This window comes from Miscanthus floridulus, chromosome 10 (genome assembly GCF_019320115.1).
Source record: "Miscanthus floridulus cultivar M001 chromosome 10, ASM1932011v1, whole genome shotgun sequence".
NCBI lineage: Eukaryota > Viridiplantae > Streptophyta > Magnoliopsida > Poales > Poaceae > Miscanthus > Miscanthus floridulus.
Genome location: NC_089589.1, coordinates 79,042,444 through 79,066,812, shown reverse-complemented (window position 1 = coordinate 79,066,812; position 24,369 = coordinate 79,042,444). Strand labels below are relative to the sequence as shown.

The window sequence follows — 24,369 nt, the reverse complement described above, 5'->3', positions numbered from 1 at the left end:
ATAGTCTCCGGTAATTCACTGTCCAACTATTAAAAGCTTGCAGATTAGAACACAGGTAAACAATTTATGTAGCCAATGCTTAGCGCATAAAAATATAGCAGTGACAACACATGTCCACAGACGAAAATTGCGAAGCGACATTGGCCTCATCATAGTTATGAATTACAGTAAACTGCATGTAACCAATTACATCATGTGACCATTTAGATCATTCATGCAATTCAGGAAAACTAGGAAACCAAATTTTGTACTCCCTCCGACTCAGGATACTAGGCGCAACTCAAAAAATGCAAAGACCAAGAAAGACATTAATCACCGCTCGTTCCTAGAAAAACCGTTCGGTTCCGCCTCGTAATAACTCGACGCTACGCATTCTCTGTCACGTGCCGTTAACTGAGCGCGCGCCGCGGCGCTACGGCTTCTCCCATGCATGCATGCACCCTGCAGCCGCACGCTTCTTTTTTCATGGCCCGCGGAATCCTTCCGGGTTCCATGCATGTAACCGCACCAATTTTTCTTCCGGCCTACACGCATGCATGCAGATGCAAATCTCACCCGTGCACGCATGCATGCAGACGCAAATCGCACCAATTTTTCCTGGCCCGCTAATTTTTTTCGGCATGCATCTACGCCCGCGCTATTTTTTTCAGCTGCTGGCGCCTAACTAATTTGGCGCGCATGAAAAATATTTTGGCAAGTGGCGCCACTAATGGCTCATTTGTGCTCCTATAAATAGGCAATGCTTATGCACGACTGACAACACATTCCTTTCTGTAATCTTCCTTCTTCGTTTGAACACCATGCCTGGTTTAGATTTGAACGAGCCTATCAACTGGGATGAGATTGAGGAATTTGAGGGAGACGTTGTACGAGTTGTGTACTTAATGGCAATGATACAGCTGACGACGACGACGAAGGTGAAGATGGCCAAGATGAAGGTGACCACAACACAGTTGATGGCGACGATGAAGCAGTCTATGGAGACGTCGTGGTTGAACCTGAAGCGGGCAGCGGTGCACACATCTTGCAGCAAGTTGAAGGGGAATCCGTGCAGCAAGTTGAAGAAGCAGATGTCGTGCCTCAAGCAGACACCGGAGATGAAGCTGATGTTGTGGCATTCGACTCAGGTACTCCATCGCATGCAAACCATGTTCTATTTTTCAAATGAGCTGAAGCTTTCTGCATGCAAACCTTGAATGAACCGTCCATGCAAACCATGCTTTTTTCTTCTTTATGTAGGCACTCCTGCCAATATCAAGAGGAGGCGGTACTACTCTCCTGATATAAAAAGAATCCTGTATGCGATGTGCTTAGAAAGATCAGCCCCAGGCATGATGAAGGAGGGAGTGACGAAATCTGTTGCTAGTGATATGGGGGTGCCGTTGAGAGTTGTCCAGCGTGTATGGCTAGATGGAAAAACTGGTGGTGGAATTTCAGCTTTTGATTCCAATAAGAAAAAAAATTGTGGTGGTAAAAAACTTCCATTTAACCCAGATATCATCAAAGATGTGTGAAAGGTCCTAATATGGCTAGAGGGGGTGAATAGCCTATTTAAAAATCTATAAATCAACTAGAGCAATTTGATTAGTATAACAAATAGCGAAATGCAAACTTGCTCTAGCACTACAAGAGTTGCAAGCCACCTATCCAACAATTCTAGTTGTTATGATCACTAGACACACAATTTGCTATTTCACTACTCACTAAAAGCTCTCACACTTGCTACACTAAAGAGCTCCACTAGATGAACTTAAAATACAAAGCAAGCTCTCAATTCTAGTTACACTAAAGAGCTTGCTACAACTAGTTTACAAGAATATAAATGAGTGAGTAGGGTGATTATACCGTCATGTAGAGGAGTGAATCAATCACAAGATGAATACTAAATCAATCACCGTGAGAATACCAAAGGGCAAGAGACAACCAATTTTTCTCCCGAGGTTCATGTGCTTGTCGGCACGCTAGTCCCCGTTGTGTCGACCAACACTTGGTGGTTCGGCGGCTAAGAGATGTTGCATGAACCTCGTCCACACAATTGGACACTGCAAGAACCTTCCCACAAGTGAGGTAACTCAATGACACGAGCAATCCACTAGAGTTACCTTTCGGCGCTCCGCCGGGGAAGGCACAAGACCCCTCACAATCACCACGATCGGAGCCGGAGACAATCACCAACCTCCGCTCCACGATCCTCGCTGCTTCAAGCCGTCTAGGTGGCGGCAACCACCAAGAGAAACAAGTGAATCCCGCAGCGAAACATAAATACCAAGTGCCTCTAGATGCAATCATTCAAGCAATGCACTTGGATTCTCTCCCAATCTCACAATGATGATGGATCAATGATGGAGATGAGTGGGAGGGCTTTGGCGAAGCTCACAAGGTTGCTATGTCAATGCAAGTGGCTAAGAGAGTGAGCTTGAGCCAGCCATGGGGCTTAAATAGAAGCCCCCACGAAATAGAGCCGTTGTACCCCTTCACTGTGCACAACACGGGGTGACCGGACAGTCCGATCATATCAATCGGACGCACCCTGCCAGCGTCCGATCAATGGATGGCTGCTACGTCATCCCTCTCTTCAAATAATGAGCGCTCGATCCCAACGGTCAAGTGATGACCGGACGCAGCACAGTGCCATGACCGGATGCAGGACCCCAGCGCTCGGTCACTTCCAGTAAGGTTCCAGCTACGACCAGATGCGTCAGTTGGATCAAGACCAAACGCAGGATCCCAGCGTCCGGTCACTTCCAGTAAGGTTCCTCTTGCGACCGGACGCGTCCGATCAAGTCCGACCGGACTCACCCAGCGTCCGGTCACTCACTGCCTCCTCTGTGTGCTGCCACATCAGCAGGACCGGACGCACCCCATCAGCGTCCGGTCACAAAGTGACCCAGCGTCCATTCGAAGACCGACGCCAGCGTCTTCACACTACTACTGACCGGACGCACCGGTCCTACCGAGACCAGCGTCTGGTCACTTACAGTGACCTCCGTCTTTTTTGTATAGGGCACTGTGAAAGGTCCTAATATGGCTAGAGGGGGGGGGTGAATAGCCTATTTAAAAATCTACAAATCAACTAGAGCAATTTGATTAGTATGACAAAAAGCGTAATGCAAACTTGCTCTAGCTCTACAAGGGTTGCAAGCCACCTATCCAACAATTCTAGTTGCAATGATTACTTAGGCACACAAACTTGCTATGTAATTACTCACTAAGAGCTCTCAACCTTGCTACTCTAAAGAGCTCAACTAGATGAATATAAATAATAAAGCAAGCTCTCAATTCTAATTACACTAAAGAGCTTGTGTCAACTAGTTTGCAAGAATGTAAATAAGTGAGTAGAGTGATTATACCGACGTGTAGGGGATGAACCAATCACAAGATGAATATATAGCCAATCACCGGGAGAATGCCAAAGACAAGAGACAATCGATTTTCTCCCGAGGTTCACGTGCTTGCCAACACGCTACGTCCCCGTTGTGTCGACCAACACTTGGTGGTTCGGCGGCTAAGAGGTGTTTCACAAACCTCGTCCACACGATTGGACACCGCAAGAACCGACCCACAAGTGAGGTAACTCAATGACACGAGCAATTTACTAGAGTTACCTTTCGGCGCTCCGCCGGGGAAGGTACAACTCCCCTCACAATCACCGAAGGTGGCCACGAACAATCACCAACTCATGCCGATCCTTCACCGCTGCTCCAACCGTCTAGGTGGTGGCAACCACCAAGAGAAACAAGCGAAATCCGCAGCGCGACACGAATACCAAGTGCCACTAGATTCAATCACTCAAGCAATGCACTTGGATTCTCTCCCAATCTCACAATGATGATGGATCAATGATGGAGATGAGTGGGAGGGCTTTGGCTAAGCTCACAAGGATGCTATGTCAATGAAAATGTGCAAGAGTTATCCTTTGAGCCGGCCATGGGGCTATAAATAGAGCCCCCATCAAATAGAGCCGTTATACCCCTTCACTGGGCAAAACGCACTCTGACCGGACGCTCCGGTCATACTGACCGAACGCTGGCCCTCAGCGTCCGGTCGCCCGATGGACGCCACGCGTCACCGGCTTCAAACGCTGTTCGTCAGATTTCAACGGCTACGAAGCTGACCGGACGCTCCTATAAAACTGACCGGACGCTGAAGCCCCAGTGTCCGGTCGTTTCCAGTAAGCTCCCCGAGGCATATTTTTCCGACCGGACGCGTCCGGTCCACCTTGACCGGACGTAGCCAGCGTCCGGTGCTCAACCCTTAGCCACTGTGCAGACCCGTCAGTTTGACCGGACGCAGAAACCAGCGTCCGGTGCATCTCAGGTCCAGCGTCTAGTGCAACACCAAAACTGGCGACCTCTCTGCCAGCTCGACCGGACGCAGCCTTTCAGCGTCCGGTCGCTGAGTGACCCAGCGTCCGGTCAGTAGACCGACGCCAGCATCATTTCGACCAACTCCATTTCAACTCTAACTTCTTCACCCTTTCTCAAGTGTGCCAACCACCAAGAATTTTGCATCCGGCGCAATAGAGTTAGAGCATCTAGTGGCACTTTGATAACCGCATTCCGATACGAGTTTCACCCCTCTTAATAGTATGGCTATCAATCCTAAATGTGATCACACTCACTAAGTGTCTTGATCACTAAAATAAAATGGCTCCTACATTTTATACGTTTGCCTTGAGCCTTTTGTTTTTCTCTTTCTTCTTTTCCAAGTTTAAGCATTTGACCATCAACATGCCATCACCATTGTCATGATCTTCATCATTGCTTCATCACTTGGAGTAGTGCTACCTATCTCATAATCATCTTGATAAACTAGGTTAGCACTTAGGGTTTCATCAATTAACCAAAACCAAACTAGAGCTTTCACACTGGTGACACCGTTGGACTGTCCGCACTCTACGGGCAGACACTCCGCCGGTGAAGTTTCTTACCCTTGCTCAAATGTGCCAACTGCCAAGTGTATCAGCTTGTGCACATGTGTGTTAGCATATTTTCACAAATATTTTTAAGGGTGTTAGCACTCCACTAGATCCTAAATGCATATGCAATGAGTTAGAGCATCTAGTGGCACTTTGATAACCGTATTTCAATACGAGTTTCACCCCTCTTAATAGTACGGCTATCGATCCTAAATGTGATCACACTCACTAAGTGTCTTGATCACTAAAACAAAGTGGCTCCTACTATTTATACCTGTGACTTGAGCCTTTTGTTTTTCTCTTTCTTCTTTTCCAAGTTTAAGCATTTGATCATCACCATGCCATCACCATCATCATGATCTTCACCATTGCTTCATCACTTTGAGTAGTGCTACCTATCTCATAATCATTTTGATAAACTAGGTTAGCACTTAGGGTTTTATCAATTAACCAAAACCAAACTAGAGCTTTCAATCTCCCCCTTTTTGGTAATTGATGACAACCCTTACACAAAGATATGAATTGAGATTTAATTGAATCCATGTTGCTTGCCCAAGCATATTTACCATGTGTAAAAGGATATGGACAAGTTTCATGAATCCCATTTGGTAGCAATTGCTCCCCCTACATATGTGCTAAGAGTTTGGATTGAAGCTTGCACATATGCTTAGATAGGAAACATAGGAGACAATGTCTACCAAATGATGCTAAGGTATAAGAGATGGACATTTGAAGCGTGATACCAATCGGAGTGCACCAATATACCATCTTTAGCACCATTAGTAACTAGACATACACAAAAACTAGAGTACCTCATGAGATCAACATTACAAGCAAGGGTCTAGTTTCCATAAAATGAACATAAGTCTAGTTACTTAACCTATGCATGCTAGTTTTTCATTTCGTCATTCAAACATATAACTAGCATACACCACACAAGCATGGATATTGAAATTTAAGACTTGTGCTATGCAATCAAATATATGAAATGCACAATCAAAATGCAACATACAAGTTTATGAGCTTGCTCCCTCTACTTGTGTGCATTTTTTATTGATCTCCTTACAATGTATCCCCTTACAATGTCATTTTATTTGTTTACACCTCCTATCTTACTATCTTTGTGAATTTCTCTCCCCTTTGTCAACAATTAGCACAAAAGGCAGGCTCAAATTATAGAAAGGTTGGGGTGAAACCATGTGAAATGAGGAGCATTTTCCCAATTTGGTCCAATCTAGATCACTTACAAAAGATATTTAACTCGGTTTGATCCAAGGACAAGCTTCTTCACACTTCCAAATAAGGGTTATCTTGTACCATGTTGAGTTAAACACTTATAGCTTATTTTCTAGATCAAACACTAGGTTTACAAGCCCACAAACATGTCATATGCTACCACTAGATCATTTCAAACATACAAGCAATAGTGGTACCATACAAGCATCAAATTCATTTGATTTTCATGAATGAGCCTAGGACATGATAGGAATGACTAGATGCACTAAACAAGTCCTTTGTAATGGATGGATGACATGTCAATCAACTTTACCTTGCTTTGCTCGAAGGAGAGGCATGTCATATAATGGGGGGTGCATCAACACATATTTGAGAAGTTAAGTATGTTCAATTCATTCCTTAGCTTGCAAAACCTCTTCTCATCAAGTGGCTTGGTGAAGATATCAGCAAGTTAATCTTCGGTGCCTACACTCTCAATGCAAATGTCCCCTTTTTGTTGGTGATCTCTTATGAAATGATAGCGGACATCTATGTGCTTTGTTCTTGCATGTTGAACTGGATTGTTGGTTAACTTGATTGCACTTTCATTGTCACATAGCAATGGTACTTGCTTGAATTTGATTCCCAAATCACTCAAAGTAGCCTTCATCCAAAGTAATTAAGCACAACAACTACTGGCCGAAATATACTCTGCTTTGGTGGTTGAAAGTGCTATACTATTTTGCTTCTTTGATGACCAAGACACAAGTGATCTTCCCAATAGTTGACATGTGCCTGATGTGCTCTTTCTCTCAACTTCGCATCCCGCATAATCGAAGTCCGAATATCCAATCAACTCAAATCTTGCTCTTTTGGGATACCACAATCCAACATTTTGTGTATGCTTCAAGTACCTCAATATTCTCTTTATTGCCTTCAAATGACTTTCTCTTGGTAAGGCTTGAAATCTAGCACACATACATACACTAAACATCACATCCAGTCTTGATGCGGTCACATAGAGTAGGCTTCCAATCATAGACCGATACATCTTTTGATCCACCATGTTGCCACTAACATCACTATCCAAGCTTCCACTTGTTCCCATTGGTGTACTAATAGCTTTAGCATCATCTATTCCAAACTTCTTGAGCATGTCCTGATATACTTGCCTTGACTCACAAATGTGTCATTCTTCATTTGCTTGATTTGAAGACCAAGGAAGTAACTAAGCTCTCCAATCATGGACATCTCAAACTCACTTGCCATCATCTTGCCAAACTCTTCACAAAAATCTTGATTAGTTGACCCAAATATGATATCATCAACATAGATTTGCATTACAAACAAGTCATTTCCAAGCTTCTTGGTGAAGAGAGTGGTGTCAACCATTCCCATCTTGAATCCCTTAGAGAGTAGGAAATCCCTCAATCTCTCATAACATGCTCTAGCTGCTTGTTTCAATCTCCATACAAAACCTTTCTCAACTTATAAACATGGTTGGGTTTCTTTTCATCTTCAAAACCGGGAGGTTGTTCAACATACACAAGCTCATTGATGTACCCATTGAGAAATGCACTCTTCATCCATTTGGTACAACTTGATGTTGTGGGCACAAGTATAGGCTAACAAGATCCTAATTGCTTCCAATCTTGCAACCGGGGCATATGTTTCTCCAAAGTCAAGACCTTCAACTTGAGTGTAACCTTGAGCCACTTATCTTGCTTTGTTCCTTATTACTATCCTATCTTGATCTTGCTTGTTCCGAAAGACCCACTTGGTTCCAATCACATTATGATCCTTAGGCCTCTCAACTAACTCCCATACTTGGTTTCTTGTGAGAAATGCTCACAAAATAAAGCCAATCTTGATCTAGTTTGAACACCTTTTGAAATATCACCAATGATAGTGTCCAATGGATGATCTCTTGCAACATTTGTTAGTTGAAGCACTTGCACTTGATTGCTTGCATTTGATTGATCACTCGGTTGAGATGATGAACTAGCCACTTGTTGATCTTGCACTTTGTCGTCACTAGTACTTGCTTGAACTTGATTATGAGAACCACTAGCTTGCACATTTGAGTTAGAGAGCACTTGATTCTTGTCATCTTCAACATCAATCACCTCTCTAGGCCTTATATCACCAATGTCCATGTTCTTCATTGCATTGACCAATTGAGTGCCTCTTATATCATCTAGCTTCTCATCTTCCTCTTGGGAACCATTTGTTTCATCAAATTCCACATCATGAACCTCCTCAAGAGTACCACTAGCCAAATTCCAAACTCTATATGCCTTGCTAGTAGTGGAGTAACCAAGCAAGAAACCTTCATCACATTTCTTTTCAAACTTGCTCAATCTAGTGCCTTTCTTCATTATGTAGCATTTACAACCAAAGACCCGAAAGTATGCTATGTTGGGCTTTCTTCCATTCAATAGTTCATAAGGTGTCTTTTCCATCATAGGGTGACAATAGGGTCGGTTGCTATAGTAGCAAGCCGTGTTGATTGCTTCGGCCCAAAATAAATGACTCACATTGTACTCACTCAACATTGATCTTGCCATATCAATCAAAGTTCTATTCTTTCTCTCAACAAGACCATTTGATTGTGGAGTGTACTTGGCCGAGAATTGATGTCTAATTCTAAATTCATCACACAACCCATCAATTCTAGTGTTCTTGAATTCACTACCATTGTCACTTCTAACTTTCTTGATAGTTGTTTCAAACTCATTGTGAATGCCCTTGACAAAAGATTTGAATGTTGCAAACACATCACTCTTATCAACAAGAAAGAATACCCATGTGTATCTAGTGAAATCATCCATAATCATAAATCCATATTTGTTTCTACCAATGCTAATGTATGTGGTTGGTCCAAACAAGTTCATGTGCATCAACTCAAATGCCTTAGATGTGCTCATCATGCTCTTCTTAGGATGTGTGTTACCAACTTGCTTTCCAACTTGACATGCACTACATAGCTTATCTTTCTCAAAAGTGACATCTTTCAAGCCTCTAACTAAGTCATGCTTGATCAACTTGCTTAATTGTTTCATTCCAATATGACCAAGCCTTCTATGCCATAACCAACCCATGCTAGACTTAGTGATCAAACATGTTGACAATTGAGCCTCTCTAGCATTAAAATCAACCAAGTATAGATTCTCATATCTAAATCCTTTGAATATCAAGTTAGAGCCATCTACACTTATGATCTCTACATCATCCACACCAAATATGCACTTGAAACCAAGATCACATAATTGAGCTACCGACAATAAGTTGAAGTTCAAGCTCTCTACTAGTAGCACATTGGAAATGCTCAAGTCATTGGATATTGCAATCTTACTAAGCCCTTTGACCTTGCCTTTGCCATTGTCACCAAATGTGATACTATTAATCCCACTGCTCTTATTTTTATTGATTGAATTGAACATTCTTGGATCATCGATCATGTGTTGTGTGCACTCACTATCAAGCACCCAATGCCTTCCTCTAGTTTTATAATTGACCTACAAAAGAAGATCAATTCATTTTAGGTACCCAAACTTGCTTGGGTCCTTGAAGGTTAGTTACCAAGGTCTTTGGTACCCAAATGGCCTTCTTCTTTGGGCCCACAATTGGTGTACCAATGAACTTAGCCTTCACACCATTGGCATCCTTAAAAAGCATGTAATAAGAATTAAATTTAATTGAGGATACATTAGGTAGCTTGTTCTTGTTAATCTTGCAATATTGCTCTACATGCCCAACTTGCTTGCATCTATTGCAAAACCGACCATTGCCCTTCACAAAGCTAACTTTGGGAGTGACAAAGGCCACCTTGCCTTTCTTGGGGATATAGCCTAATTCCTCTTTATTGAGAGAAAACTTTTGGCTACCCAAGCACTTTAACAAGCGGGCATCTCCACCATAGGCATTGCCTAAGGCACGAGTGAGCTCATTCACCTCCTTCTTGAGGGTCTTATTTTCCACCATTAGTGAGGCATCACAAGTGAGACCATCACTCAAAGGTGAAGTAGAAGTAGTAGTGCTACAAGAAGTGTTAGTGGGAGCAACTACAATAGGCTTATAAAAGATTCATCAATAAGATCACATGTTAGTCCCACATCGCAAGACACGATCACTTGCTCCTTCTTGACTTGCTCGATGAGAGAGGAGTGAGCTTTTTCAAGCTTAGAGTGAGATTTGCCAAGCTTCTCATGGGCTTCCATTAGCCTCTTATGAGTGGCATTGAGCTCATCAAGAGATTGCTCAAGAAGTTTGACTTTCTTGTTCAATTCTTTGCACTCCTTTCTCTTCATCTCAAAGCAAGTGTGCACTTGCTCACACATGTCCATGAGCTCTTCCTTGGAGTATTCCTCATCATCATCTTCACTCCTACAAGCATCACTTTCACATTCATCATCATCACTTACATTATATTTTACCTTGGTAGGCTTTGCCATGAGGCATGTCGATGGAGTGTCGAAGATGGAGGGCTTGTTGTTGATGGCGATGCTTGCTAGTGCTTTCTTGATAGATTTCTTGTCATCATCACTAGAGCTATCACTATCCGAAGAGCCATCACTATCCCATGTGACCAAATAGCCTCCACCTTTCTTCTTCTTTTGGAAGGTCATTCTCTTCTCCTTCTTCTCCTTCTTTTCTTTCTTGTCTTCTTGTGCTTCTTCTTTTCATCCTCATCATTGTCACTATTGTAGGGACAATTAACTACAACGTGATCGGGGCTCTTGCAATTGTAGCATCTTCTCACATATTCTTTGCTTTTGGTGTGATCTCTTCTCTTTCTTGCACCATAGCCCTTCTTCTTCATGAATTTTCCTATCTTGCGTACAAAGAGGGCCATAGCCTCATCATCAATATCACTAAGATCATCATCATCACTTGATTCTTTCTAGGACTTTCCCTTGTTCTTGGATGATGACGAGTTAGCCTTGAATGCTATACTCTTCTTCTTCTTCTTCTTCTTTCTTGTCTTCTTCTTCCTTCTTGTCATCCCCCCTCCCTTTCCACACGGTATGTCTCTTGTGTCATGACATCACCTAGTACTTGGTTAGGGGTAATCTTCTTCAATCCTCCTCTTATGATAAGCAATCTCAACATCTCAAATCTTGGAGGTAGGCACATTAAGAACAAATGAGAGACATCATCATCCTTGATCTTCTCTCCCAAAGCCTTCAAGTCATTGATAATTACTTGCAACCGATGGAACATCTCCGAAATGCTCTTATCATCCTTCATCTTGAAGCTTGTCAACTTATCCTTAAGGATGTATAACTTGGCACTCTTCACCGCTAGTGTGCCCTCATATGTTTCCTCTAATCTCCTCCACACCTCATTAGCTCTTTCACAATCATTGATTTGCTCAAATACCTTGGAATCAATGGCATTGTATATGGTATTGAGAGCCATTGTATTGCATTGCTTGTTGGTCTTGTCTAGGTTGGTGGGATTGTCGGGATCAATGATAGCATAGTCATTTTCGGTTACATCCCATACTTGATCATTGATGGAACCAAGATACATCCTCATCTTCCTCTTCCAATAATCATAGCATGTGCCATCAAAAAACGATGGTTTGCCCCCCACATGGTTGAACACAACTTGAGCCATAATTTGACACCGATGTTGTTAAGCCTTCAATCAAACGGTGACCATGGCTCCGATACCACTTGAAAGGTCCTAATATGGCTAGAGGGGGGGGTGAATATCCTATTTAAAAATCTACAAATCAACTAGAGCAATTTAATTAGTATAACAAATAGTGAAATGCAAACTTGCTCTAGCACTACAAGGGTTGCAAGCCACCTATCCAACAATTCTAGTTGTTATGATAACTAAACACACAATTTGCTATTTCACTACTCACTAAGAACTCTCACACTTGCTACACTAAAGAGCTCCACTAGATGAACTTAAAATACAAAGCATGCTCTCAATTCTAGTTACACTAAAGAGCTTGCTACAACTAGTTTGCAAGAATATAAATGAATGAGTAGGATGATTATACCGTCGTGTAGAGGAGTGAACCAATCACAAGATGAATACTAAATCAATCACCAGGAGAATACCAAAGGGCAAGAGACAACCAATTTTTCTCCCGAGGTTCACGTGCTTGCCGACACGCTAGTCCCCGTTGTGTCGACCAACACTTGGTGGTTGGGCGGCTAAGAGGTGTTGCACGAACCTTGTCCACACAATTGGACACCGCAAGAACCTTCCCACAAGTGAGGTAACTCAATGACACAAGCAATCCACTAGAGTTAAATTTTTGGCGCTCTGCCGAGTAAGGCACAAGACCCCTCACAATCACCACGATCGGAGCCGGAGACAATCATCAACCTCTGCTCGATGATCCTCGCTGCTTCAAGCTGTCTAGGTGGCAGCAACCACCAAGAGAAACAAGTGAATCCCGCAGTGAAACACAAATACCAAGTGCCTCTAGATGCAATCACTCAAGCAATGCACTTGGATTCTCTCCCAATCTCACAATGATGATGGATCAATGATGGAGATGAGTGGGAGGGCTTTGGCTAAGCTCACAAGGTTGCTATGTCAATGCAAGTGGCCAAGCGAGTGAGCTTGAGCCAGCCATGGGGCTTAAATAGAAGCCCCCATGAAATAGAGTCGTTGTACCGCTTCACTGTGCACAACACGGGGTGACCGGATGCTCCGGTCATATCGACTGGACGCACCCTGGCAGCGTCCGGTCAATAGATGGCTGCCACGTCATCCCTCTCTACAAATACTGAGCGTCCGGTCCCAACAGTCAAGTGATGACCGGACACAACACAGTGCCACGACCAGACGTAGGACCCCAATGTCCGATCACTTCTAGTAAGGTTCTAGCTACGGCCGGACACGTCAGTTGGATCATGACCGGACACAGGACCCCTGCGTCCGGTCACTTCCAGTAAGGTTCCACTCGTGACCGGACGTGTCCGATCAAGTCCGACCATACTCACCTAGCGTTCGGTCACTCACTGCCTCCTCTGTGTGCTGCCACGTCTGCAGGACCGGACGCACCCCATCAGTGTTCGGTCACATAGTGACCCAGCGTTCGGTCGAAGACCGACGCCAGTGTCTTCACACTACCACTGACTGAATGCACCGGTCCTACCAAGACCAGCATCCGGTCACTTACAGTGACCTTCGTCTTTTCTGTATAGGGCACTAGTGACACCATCGGACTGTCCGCACTCTACGGGCGGACACTCTGCCAGTGAAGTTTCTTACCCTTGCTCAAATGTGCCAACTGCCAAGTGTATCACCTTGTGCACATGTGTATTAGCATATTTTCACAAATATTTTCAAGGGTGTTAGCACTCCACTAGATTCTAAATGCATATGCAATGAGTTAGAGCATCTAGTGGCACTTTGATAACCGCATTTCAATACGAGTTTCACCTCTCTTAATAGTACGGCTATCGATCCTAAATGTGATCACACCCACTAAGTGTCTCGATCACTAAAACAAAGTGGCTCCTACTATTTATACCTTTGACTTGAGCCTTTTATTTTTCTCTTTCTTCTTTTCCAAGTTCAAGCATTTGATCATCACCATGCCATCACCATCATCATGATCTTTACCATTGCTTCATCACTTAGAGTAGTGCTACCTATCTCATAATCACTTTGATAAACTAGGTTAGCACTTAGGGTTTTATCAATTAACCAAAACCAAACTAGAGCTTTCAATGTGCCACTTAGACAGCGTCATACTATCCGTGACCTAGCCAGTGCCTTGCATATGTCAAGGAGTACATTGCATAGGAGTCTAAAAGAAGGAAAGTTTAGGCGCCATACAAATGCCATAAAGTTCACCTTAACTAAACAAAACATGAAGGAACGTGTGCGATTTTGCACACAAATGCTTGACAGCCATAGTTTACCAGATGACCCAACATTCAAATCTTTGTACAATGTCATTTACATAGATGAGAAATGGTTTTATAGGGCAAAGAAAAACCCAATTTATTACTTGGCGCCGGGCGAACAGATCCCTCGAAGAGCCGTGAAGAGCAAAAATTTCATTGAGAAGGTGATGTTTCTAGGTGTGACAGCCCTCCCGAGGTTTGAGAATGGTGTATGCACATTTGATGGTAAAATAGGATTTTTTTCCTTCACTAAATTGGAGCCGGCCAAGAGAAGAAGTCCCAATAGGCCGAGAGGTATGAAATTTAATTTTGTTTACTTAGGAGCAACTACCGGTACATATAGCAACTCTACTTATGTTAGTTACTCTACTTGCATAGTTGAATATAGGAACCTTGGAGCTCAAGGCCATGACATCGGTCACGAGGGAAACTATCCATAAGTTTCTGATCGAAAAGGTCTTGCCTGCCATCAAAGAAAAATGGCCTGCTGAAGAACGAGGGTGTCCAATATTCATTCAACAAGACAACGCGAAGACGCATATTGCAGTTGATGACCCGGATTTTTGCCGTGTTGCACAAGAAGATGGGTGGGATATAAGGTTGATGTGTCAGCCACCTAATTCTCCGGATCTTATTATTTTGGATCTAGGTTTTTTTGCAGCCTTGCAGGCATTGTTTGAAAAGTCATCTTCGTCAAACATCCAAGAAATTGAGGCTAATGTGATTAAAGCCTATCTAGAATACCCGGTGGACAGGTCAAATCGTGTGTTCCTTACACTACAAGCATGCATGAGGGAGATAATGCTTGCAAAAGGAGGGCAACATTATGCAATTCCGCATTTGAAGAAGGGAACACCGGAGAGAATTGGTCAACTTCCAGTAAGGCTGCAAGTAGATAAGGAAGATGCAGTGCATTTCATCACTGCATAGCTTACAGAATGTCTCTTTTTGTTTGATCTTTGACAAACTATTAATCACCGATCCCATTTCAGTCAAATCAGGGAGCACATCAGGTTCTTGTTCCAGCTCCAAGATTCTCTGTTTGCTTGAGCTTATCAGCCAGAATCAGTCGGTCAGAAAACAGTGTTTTTTCTCTCACAACAAATCAGCCATACAAATCAGCCGGAGCCAAAATAAGTTCTGTCGAACAGAGCCGAGACATCCTACCACTGTAGCACACATACGAAAAAAAAATTCACCCAAACAAACTTAAACACTGGAGTCGTCGCGCACTTGAATCATCATGACGTTGATGAATCCTACGGTGACGTCGTACTAGCCAAGGCAGCTATTGATGACTGTCACGCCATGGCCTGACGTGGCATCACAGGGGGACTAAATGTCATTCCCCTTCACTTCATGACGTGGCAGTAACAAGGGAGGCCAAATCTGATTGTTTTGAGGCAAAACAAGATCTAGTCAAGTCAAAAACATATAAAATAAATTAATAATGAGGTCTAGAATACAGGTAGTGGAGTCATCGTTACAAAAACATTAAGGTGTTGTTTGCTTGGCTTATTTTGTAGGGTGATCGGATTGTTTCAGGTGTGGTGTAATCGGATTCCTCAAAAATAGGTTTTTTAGATATTGGAATAAAGTTTCAGTCTCTACCATCCATGGTCCTCGAAAATAGATATGGCTGTTGCATACGTTGATTATGCTCGATTCTGGGCGGTAACCGCTTACGCTCGCATCAATGTCATAACAAACTTGCTTCCAATTGCCGCACCAGAACCAAATAAAACAAGTGAATTGTTGATTTCCTTCCCATTCTGCAGTGTAACCATTCCTTTTATGTTGACGCTGTTGGATTTTATTGGACATGGACTAATATTATTCAATGAAAATCAAATAAATTTTAAGGTCCGGATTAAATGCTAGGTGCAATAAAATGGTAGACTGAATGCAATTGGTGGCTAAACTTGTAACAGCCATAGTTATGGTTACCATGGGAGTTACTACTAACCCCATGTTTATGGCGGAGGTTACTGGTGATTGTGGACTCTTCATGACGCACATGACATCCAGGTTCATCCTCTTCACTTCACCTTCCACCCTCCGCGTCTATAAGAAAGGTGTGCTCTATCACAGAACCATCCAATTTATAAGAGCACAAGTACAATAGCAACCACCAAGGCAGTCAAACCATCACACTTGAGCCCATATAAATCCGGTAGTCTGTCGAGTATCATGAAGGATCTAGATTCAACCAACATACAAGCCAAGATCGTACATGATTCAACATAACCAGTCACATGTTACATCACAGTTCACAAATATCTCACATACATCGGAGTTCACATAGTTATTACAAATTTAGTTTAAATAGCGGAAGCAAAGTAGTTTAACATCAACATCACACGTCATAGCTAGTTTTCATAGTCATCTCCAACCAAAAACACAAGGGTGAGATGGTATACAGAATGACCATGCCCATGGTCCTATTCCTCATCCACTACAGGAGCAAAGTAGTTCTTGGAGTAGCCGTGGTACATAACATTATCTGCAACAATAAGAATAAAACTCTAAGTACAAGAAGGTACTCAGCTAGACTTACCCGGCATCAACTAAATTGCTAAGACACCAAGGAGTATGCAGGACTTTATAAGTAGAGCTGGTAGACATTATTTGCATAAAAAAACATTAGTTGTCCAATATCTCTTAAATTGTGAATCACCAGTTATTAATCCTATCTCATACTAGATTAGCAACTAATCTATACCAAACATGTTGGTACCATTAAGTCAACACAATAATAACCATATCCAGTTGATTTCTTTCATAATCTCATAACCAGCACTTCCATCAATTACTACGATGAAGTGTACTCCTGTCAAGTTCTCACTATCTAGGAGAGACAGTGATTCGAATCAATTCTTACCCAGCTGGGGAATTATTCCTAACACACACCCATACTTCCCCGTCAGGGTCGCATCAGGTCACCTTTGGTACAACTCAAGTACAATCGCGGGTAAGACCAACGCCGCACCCTCAAAGATACAATCAACATGTTAGGAGGCTCGGGACTCTGACCTGCCCTTGGGCTTACGTTAATGGCTCTTAGCATATCCTTACTGCCTTCAGGGTACGCACTTTAACTGCTCGTATCTCAAGCCTGAGTTGAGCTACTCGGCTTCGTGGTCGAAACAACTTATCCGGTCATCTATGTGAGAGGCATGCGTTCAACATGACCTCCAACGACCGGTCCTTAAACGATACAAACGTAATCACTATACTTACCACAACATAAGACTATGTCCGGTCTCCAATTAATCAACCACATCAGGTTATGTTCCACGATAGCACAATATAGCCAATCGTGATTAAGCTATCACCTATAGCTCGCAGGTAACAGGAAATCACCCGACTTGTACCAGTCTAAGCATAGCTAAGCATAATAAGCATTCCTGGACTTAAATAGGATTCATGGTAGATATTTCTGGACAAGGAAAGGTAATATGCAGCAAGTGTTTCCAAACTACTCCTATCACGTAATGCATCAATACGAGTAACTTAGGTGACATTAATAAAATAGGGAAACTTATAATGCTCTGGGGCTTGCCTTTCACGAACGTGGCAGGTTGATGATCCGGGCACTCAGGAAGATGGTCAGCTTTAGGCTCTCCTCCTGGAATCTCCTAGTGCTGCACCTCTTGGCTCTCCTCTTGTGGATCGGCGTCGAGTTCCACCAACGTGATCTCCTTGGCTGCACCTGTTGCATGCATATGCATAAGTAAGTTCCATGAATGCAAAAGAAGGATCATGGAGGATGTGATAGGGGAATGTACATGCTATGATAATGATGTTAAGTTACACAATGATAACAACGCTAACTCCTTGTTTACTGAGTAGGTGCATATCTCTTCTCTATCAACTTCCAATATTCATCACAAGACAATTTCAGAGCTACACATAGCAATTACAAGTTTACATCATAACTGTAGTTCTACTTATCCATATACTGTGATCTTAGACTTTCTGGAAAGCTTATAAAATTTTCTACAACTCTTATTTAATCACCAAAAGCTAATTCAAACTCTATCCTAACCAAAACAGGCAATTTTTTCAGTTATGTCCAGAAATTCTAGAGAACAAGTATTTCAGAAGCCTAACTTTAAACAGCTATAACTCCTAAACCATTTTGCCTATTGCCCTAAAATTGTAACACGAGATAGATGAAGAAGTTCCCTACAACTTTGTTATTAACCATTTTTACAGTAAACTTCATTTTGACTATGCAAAATACCCAACAACATAATCTGTCCAAAAACACCTCTAAAGTGAATTATAGAGCAATAGTATTTTTACTGCATACAAGCCTTCAAAATTGGACATCACCAAGTATACCAACAGTTAAATAATATCAAATACACTCAAGAAAACATAATGGTTAAGCCCAATTCATTTATTTAAATGCTTTTATTAATTTAATTAGATAATTAGGTGAAATAATAAACATATACTAAATGTACACAATAAATTCTCAGAACATTACAGTAGCTTCCAAATGCTCCCAAAAGACTACTGTAAAAATGTCATACTATTTGAACGTGTATAGCATCCTCTACAAAAATGACAATCTAGCAAGGTTTATTTTAGTAAAAATAGTTAACCCTATAAAAAAATGTCAAGCAACAGATTTTATATTTTTCTTAGCTTCATCCTAGTGCCATAATACTGTACAAAATTTTTCATGGCAATTTGTTACTTATTTTTATCCCTAAAATTTTCCTTAGAAATATCATTTATTAATAGATAAATAGAAATACCCTACTCCAATCAAGTTTACTGCAAGTTTATTATTTTTCCTAGCTAGAGCATGTCAACACAAGATCAGCAAAATTAGCACAATTTTATCACTTTCCAAGCTCCAATTTTGCATTTTACAAGATTGAAGACATTAAAAAAGCACTTATCTAGCTATATTTTATTCACCTTGAAAAATACTATAAACAATGCATTTCATATTTTTATAAAATACTACACTTCATGAGGAATCCAAAAAATTTTGGTTCACCAAAATTGGACATTCCTAGCTCTAGATATGATTTTCCAAAGTTAGTATAAAAATCTGGAAAAGAAATAACAAAACCCTAAACTGCAGCCACTGACGTGTGCGAACCGAAACAGGGCACGGTGGTTGACCAGCGCTAGCTCGCCGATGGCGAGGTTTCCGGTGAAACCAACCCCACCATCGTGCTCTCCTCACTCACCTGCGTCGACTGGTATAGGTAGTGGAGGCGCGGACGCACCGGAGCGGGCTCGTCGCCGGCCATGGCGGCACGACGGCGCTGCGTAGAGGTGCACCGACCGTTACTAGCCACGGCATGGCCCGGCGAGAAGCGCATGGGCTCTGCGATGACCACGCAAACCTACCGAGGCTACCTAGGTTAGTTGGGATGCGCTGTCGGGGTCCGTCCATGTGCGCGGTGGTGCGGCGGCTAGAGCGCGGCGGCGAGGCTACGATACGCCGTAATGGTCACACCTGAAGCTAGGCTACACCAGTATCTAGCGCTAACGTGACCAAGAAGGAAGGAGTAAGAGAGCCGAGCGACGGTGAGCTTGCCGTGAAGGCGGCCATGGAAACCAAGATTCCGGCGAGCGCAAGAACGGCGAATTCGCCCTCATCGTGGCTTGCCTGGCCCTGCTACTGCATCGAGGAGGTAGAGAGGAAGACGGCGAAGCTGCTGGCTAGCTTGAGGCGGCAATGGTGCGGTGGTGAAGGAGCTAGGCAATGGCGGAGCAGTGCGATGGCGCGGCGAGCTCCGTGGTTCTGCTGTGTGTGCGCGCGCGAGAGAGAGAGCGGCGGAGAGTGAGATAATGCAACTGAGGAAGTGAAACGAGCAGCACGGCTTCGTCTTAACCACACACCACCTTGCCGCGATGGGGGCCCGACGCCGGCCAGCGGCGACCACGCGGCGGCCAAGCTCTGCCCTCAGTCGGCCACGATGGCCAGGCCGAGTTGGCCATCAGAGCACCAAGCGTTCGTCTAACAACGCCAAATTAACCTCTCCAAACTCCTAAACCAAAGCGAGTTAGCAAAAACTCTATTAATAAAAGTTGTAGATCTACGTACCAGCTCCAATTTTGCTTAAGTGATCTAGGTCTAATTCGCAAAGGGTAGCAAGTTGCATTATCACAAAGTCAGGCACATCGAAACTGTAAAACCAATCTGACTTAGACAAATTTCTAAGTTCCAAAAATAGTACAATGTTGATTCTTGTGAGCTCTAAATGACCATGTTAGGCACCGAATTAGCTCATGACCCAAAAATAAAAGTTGTTGCTCAAATCAGGTACTAACACACACTTTGCTTAAGGGTGCACTGCCATGCAAACACTCTATGACATAGTTCAACTTAGGTCAAACATACAACTTGAAAATGATAAGTTACACTATAACTATGACTTAGAGACCAAACTAGCCTTAGTTATGAATACCAAAGTTGTTCCATGTGATATTCTAAACATGTTTAAGGTACTCCTAGGGTTCCACAATCATTTTATACATTAGTTACATGTAAACCCTAGCATATGTAAGGCATTTAAGTAACAACACATGCAATATAAGCCAACATAGAGATACTATTTGAGATGCTCATGCTCATAAAGGATCAATGATGCTTATGCTCATGCAATGCCAAGGCTAAATGCATGCTTAACACCTAGGGTGTTACATGCTCGCCATCAGCCGCGTGAACGAGATACAACACATCCAGCACCATCATTCTTCTGTTGAGTTGCTCCCGAGCTTCCCCATCCAAATCCTCTACGCACACGGAGAGTTGGGAGAGCAAGCCTCCAAAACCGCCGTCCGCATCTGTGACACCTGCTCAGGTGTGCGTGTGATTAGGTTTTTGGGGAGCGTCTCCACGACTGCTCGCTAACTTCCTCAGATCGTTTTCTTCCTGGTGGCTGCCGACGTCGTCTTCTTCTTCTTCCTCGGATTGTCTACTTCCTGGTGTTCGAGGGACTGCACTGCGAACATCTTCCTGCATCGACTGTGGTCCGCGACATTGAGCAACACACTATGTCGACTAGTGCGTGTGGAGCCGCCGGTGCCTTGAGCATGAGTCCCTCCGCTGGGTATAATTGTATTCTTGAATTTGTTAAATTCAATCTTTTTCCGCCATGATCTGCATGTCGTTCATGTTCATATCTGCTATTAGTGCAAGTAGTAATATCACACGTGCACATACATGTTGTTACCAATTTGCTATGGATTTTCTAGATTAAATCAAACATGAAAATGCCTAAATTCATAACAGACGTTGCCTTTGAAGAAACAAACAACACCTAAGTCCAGAGTCACCCTTCATAGCTTTGGAGATTACCAGGATCAAATGGAATGTGTACTTAAGAGAAACATATTGCAAATTACCACGTATGGAGTGCAAAAACAAAATAAAGAGTGTCACAAGGTTGAGTTCAGAATGTAAAACTTGTTTTACGCCGAAAAAAAAAGAATGTAGAACTTGTAGTTCTCATGGTCAAAATAAACTGTAAGCTGGCCATCATCTTTGCCATATAATGAGCTGCTCGTTCAAGTATGCATTTAGTGCTTTTTCAAAGCTTATAATCAGCATGGTCGACAATGGAAATACCCAAACACCTAAGATACTAGCAGGGTCGCGCGGCACAACAGAGCAAGATGAAAAAAAGGAAAGATCAACGGTTTAGTTGCAAGTTAGTACACTTCTGAATTGGTTGACAGTAATCTGTTTGGAATAACAGCAGTTTTGTCCATTCGAAATTTACAGGAGCGACATTGGTTGGTACAAAGAGGAATGGAATTTATAAGTTGGCAACAGGAAAACTTTTTCTGAAACCTGCAACCATTGGAAGCGGTGTCCTGAAAGCACATGTAGAGACCAAGGTTTTAATTAAACATAGCAATATCAGTCACAAAAAATATATAATTATTAGTGAAAGCGCAGATGAAAGCATTTTTCATTGCGTAAGGAAATTGTTGCCCGTATGGTGTATCCATGTATACTGTCTTCAACAGCAAGAGAATGGGAAGGACAGGACTGGTCATCTACACATGTGCGCATACGAAGCATTTAAACAAAAGGCAAGCAAAGATATCGCAAAATTATTTGAACAAAAGGCAATACGATTTTATCATTCCACAGAATATGATAGTAGCATTGAAAGCAAGAACTCATGATATAAGGTGAGGGTGATATGACTGGAGCATATTCTACCTAACAGCTGCAGAATCATAGGAATGTAGCATGAAACAATGTGACTATGCAGAAAATATAAAAATAAATTGCCAGGGAAAGAAGGGACAAATGCATGATAAGGAACGTACAGGCATGAATTGGTATACGAATAGCAATAACTTTTGAGGACACGGATTCGTTGAATTAAAATACCATCAGGTAAACATTCAAAAATGCTCCCAGGGTAGTGCAGTATTACACAAATTGGGATGGAGCACCATGTTGGAAAAGACGGCTTTAAGGAAGTACAACCAAAGCAATGTTTGAATGAAAAAGTGATTTGCTTACCTTTTGAAACGCGCACATGATGTTTGGGCTGTGCATATATGGATTAACCCCTGCAATGATAAATGGACCGACATTAGCTAAAGTTTCGAAAATGCCCCCAGGGCAGCGCAGTCCTATACAAATTGTGATGGAGCAGCACGTGGGAAAAGATTGGTTCAAGGTAGCAGAACCAAAGTAAATGTTTTGTCGTCCTAAAGTATGTTTGAATGAAAAGGTGATTTGGTTACCTTTTGAAATAGGTACATGATTGTTGGGCTGTGCATATGTAGACTAACCCCTGCTATGGTATTATAACAAAAAATTGTACTCAGTGTGCATAGACAGTATATGTCTAAGCTGGAAGATCTCAATCATGAGAAGTGACAGTAAAGCCCATTTATAAATTTAGGGAGGGTGGTTATTATATGCATGCGAGACAAATCCAATACATAGCTAAGAGCAAGCATAGAAAAAAAATGAGTGCAGGAATATAAATTGAGGAGGACCTTTAGCTTCTCTTCCTCTCAACTCTTACGGCATTGTCGTCCTGCCTAGACATTCAGTAGTTGCAAAAAGTTCAGTACAACATCATCAAAGAGTCTTACACGGTTACACCTCTTGTACCATACATTGGAAAGAATAGTGAAAATTTGGGTGCAAAATAATGCTAAAAGATTAAAATTCTTTGCAAATTAGTAATAGGGACAAGTTGTTTTGCTTAGCAGATTGCACCGGCATCAAAATGCTGCACTTAAACAAAGCTGGCCAAGAGTCCAAGCCCAAAACTCTTGTCCAAAAGGTGCTATCATGGCCGGTCTACGATATCTTGACCTGCAAGCGGCCCTCTATTGAGGTAACAATGACAAAGCAACACTCCTTATTTTGCAACTGCCAGAATGCTCCACGTCAAGGTTGTCATGCTGTTGTATGCAGGTGAAGGAAATCCTGAAGGAATTTCAAACTTGCAAGCACTATACAGAAGCATTTCGAAGTTCAATGCTAGAGAAAATCTTTCATCAAATCGAATCGGCCATGGTTACAATATCCAAAGGCATAGATGTGCATTATTATGGTAGGAACCTAGACTGTGATATGCCAAATAAATATAGTGTCAAGCTCTGTCTACCCAAGGGGAAGAATTCGCCAAGAACAAGTGATGCCATGTTATTATCAGCAAGGAATTTAGAGTCTAGGGATCAAATCTTCAAGGACAATTCCTTTTGCACAATCCTAGTAGTTACGTGGGTCAGTGAGGAAGTGTGTGAATTTGAGAAGTGTTTTACAGTGTGGATGGATGTCTTGCTATCAGAATCGCCGCATGAGGGCAGCCGGGATAAGTTTTACCAAGTCATGCATCTAGCTAATCTGAAAACTGATGAATGTATTTAGCAAGCGATAACGAATGGTTTCAAAGATACATCAGGAGTAATCAATCTCATATTGAGTAAAAGTAATAATGGCGTAAGTATAGACATCTCTCTCTTTCTCTCTCTATTCTGTACTTGGGATAACTATTGCTTGAAAGGTTGAGCTTTGGAATGTCATGCATGTATGCTCTTATGTTAAAATGATGAATCATGATTATGTTTCTTATGCAAGTTTTAATCTTTACTTTATCCCTCATTTGAATATGTGTTAATATGCTTTTCATGTGATCTATAACTAAGAATAAATAACTATGATAATAGTGGTTTGTGATCCATGTAATTAATTGTACCAGTATGGTCTTGCTAAAGAATGAAGTGAAGCACCACTTTGCTCATGTGCTGAAAATGGCTGCATGTACAATTTCTATGGTGGTGATATTTTCGGTAATCACTGATAGCGTTTTTTTAATATATGTTGTAGCCTAACGG

General features: G+C 42.3%; 1 protein-coding gene and 1 long non-coding RNA gene across 3 annotated transcripts; one reads left to right on the top strand and one right to left on the bottom strand.

Annotated features, from left to right (window-relative positions):
- Positions 1–900: 900 nt before the first annotated feature.
- LOC136488924 (uncharacterized) lies at positions 901–14,949 on the top strand. Its single transcript, XM_066485695.1, has 3 exons — positions 901–1,510; positions 13,832–14,313; positions 14,408–14,949. Exons 1-3 carry the CDS (start codon positions 1,197–1,199, stop codon positions 14,947–14,949), a joined length of 1,338 nt encoding a protein of 445 aa, XP_066341792.1. The 5' UTR covers positions 901–1,196.
- A 6,664-nt stretch (positions 14,950–21,613) lies between these two features.
- On the bottom strand, positions 21,614–23,557 carry LOC136484935 (uncharacterized). Of its 2 annotated transcripts, XR_010766269.1 has the most exons (4): positions 23,020–23,557; positions 22,762–22,811; positions 22,535–22,584; positions 21,614–21,870 (listed from the first exon to the last, which is right to left on the bottom strand). It is a non-coding gene; the product is annotated as an uncharacterized lncRNA (long non-coding RNA). The 2 variants fall into 2 exon arrangements; XR_010766270.1 differs by lacking the exon at positions 22,762–22,811.
- Positions 23,558–24,369: the final 812 nt, after the last annotated feature.

What these genes read in the sequence shown, in the direction of transcription:
- LOC136488924 (XM_066485695.1), top strand. Translation starts at nt 1,197, where the DNA reads ATGAACCGTCCATGCAAACCATGCTTTTTTCTTCTTTATGTAGGCACT. An exon ending in CCAGATATCATCAAAGATGT is followed by an intron (nt 1,511 to 13,831) that starts GTGAAAGGTCCT and finishes AAACCAAACTAG; the next exon opens with AGCTTTCAATGTGCCACTTA. An exon ending in AAGTCCCAATAGGCCGAGAG is followed by an intron (nt 14,314 to 14,407) that starts GTATGAAATTTA and finishes AGTTGAATATAG; the next exon opens with GAACCTTGGAGCTCAAGGCC.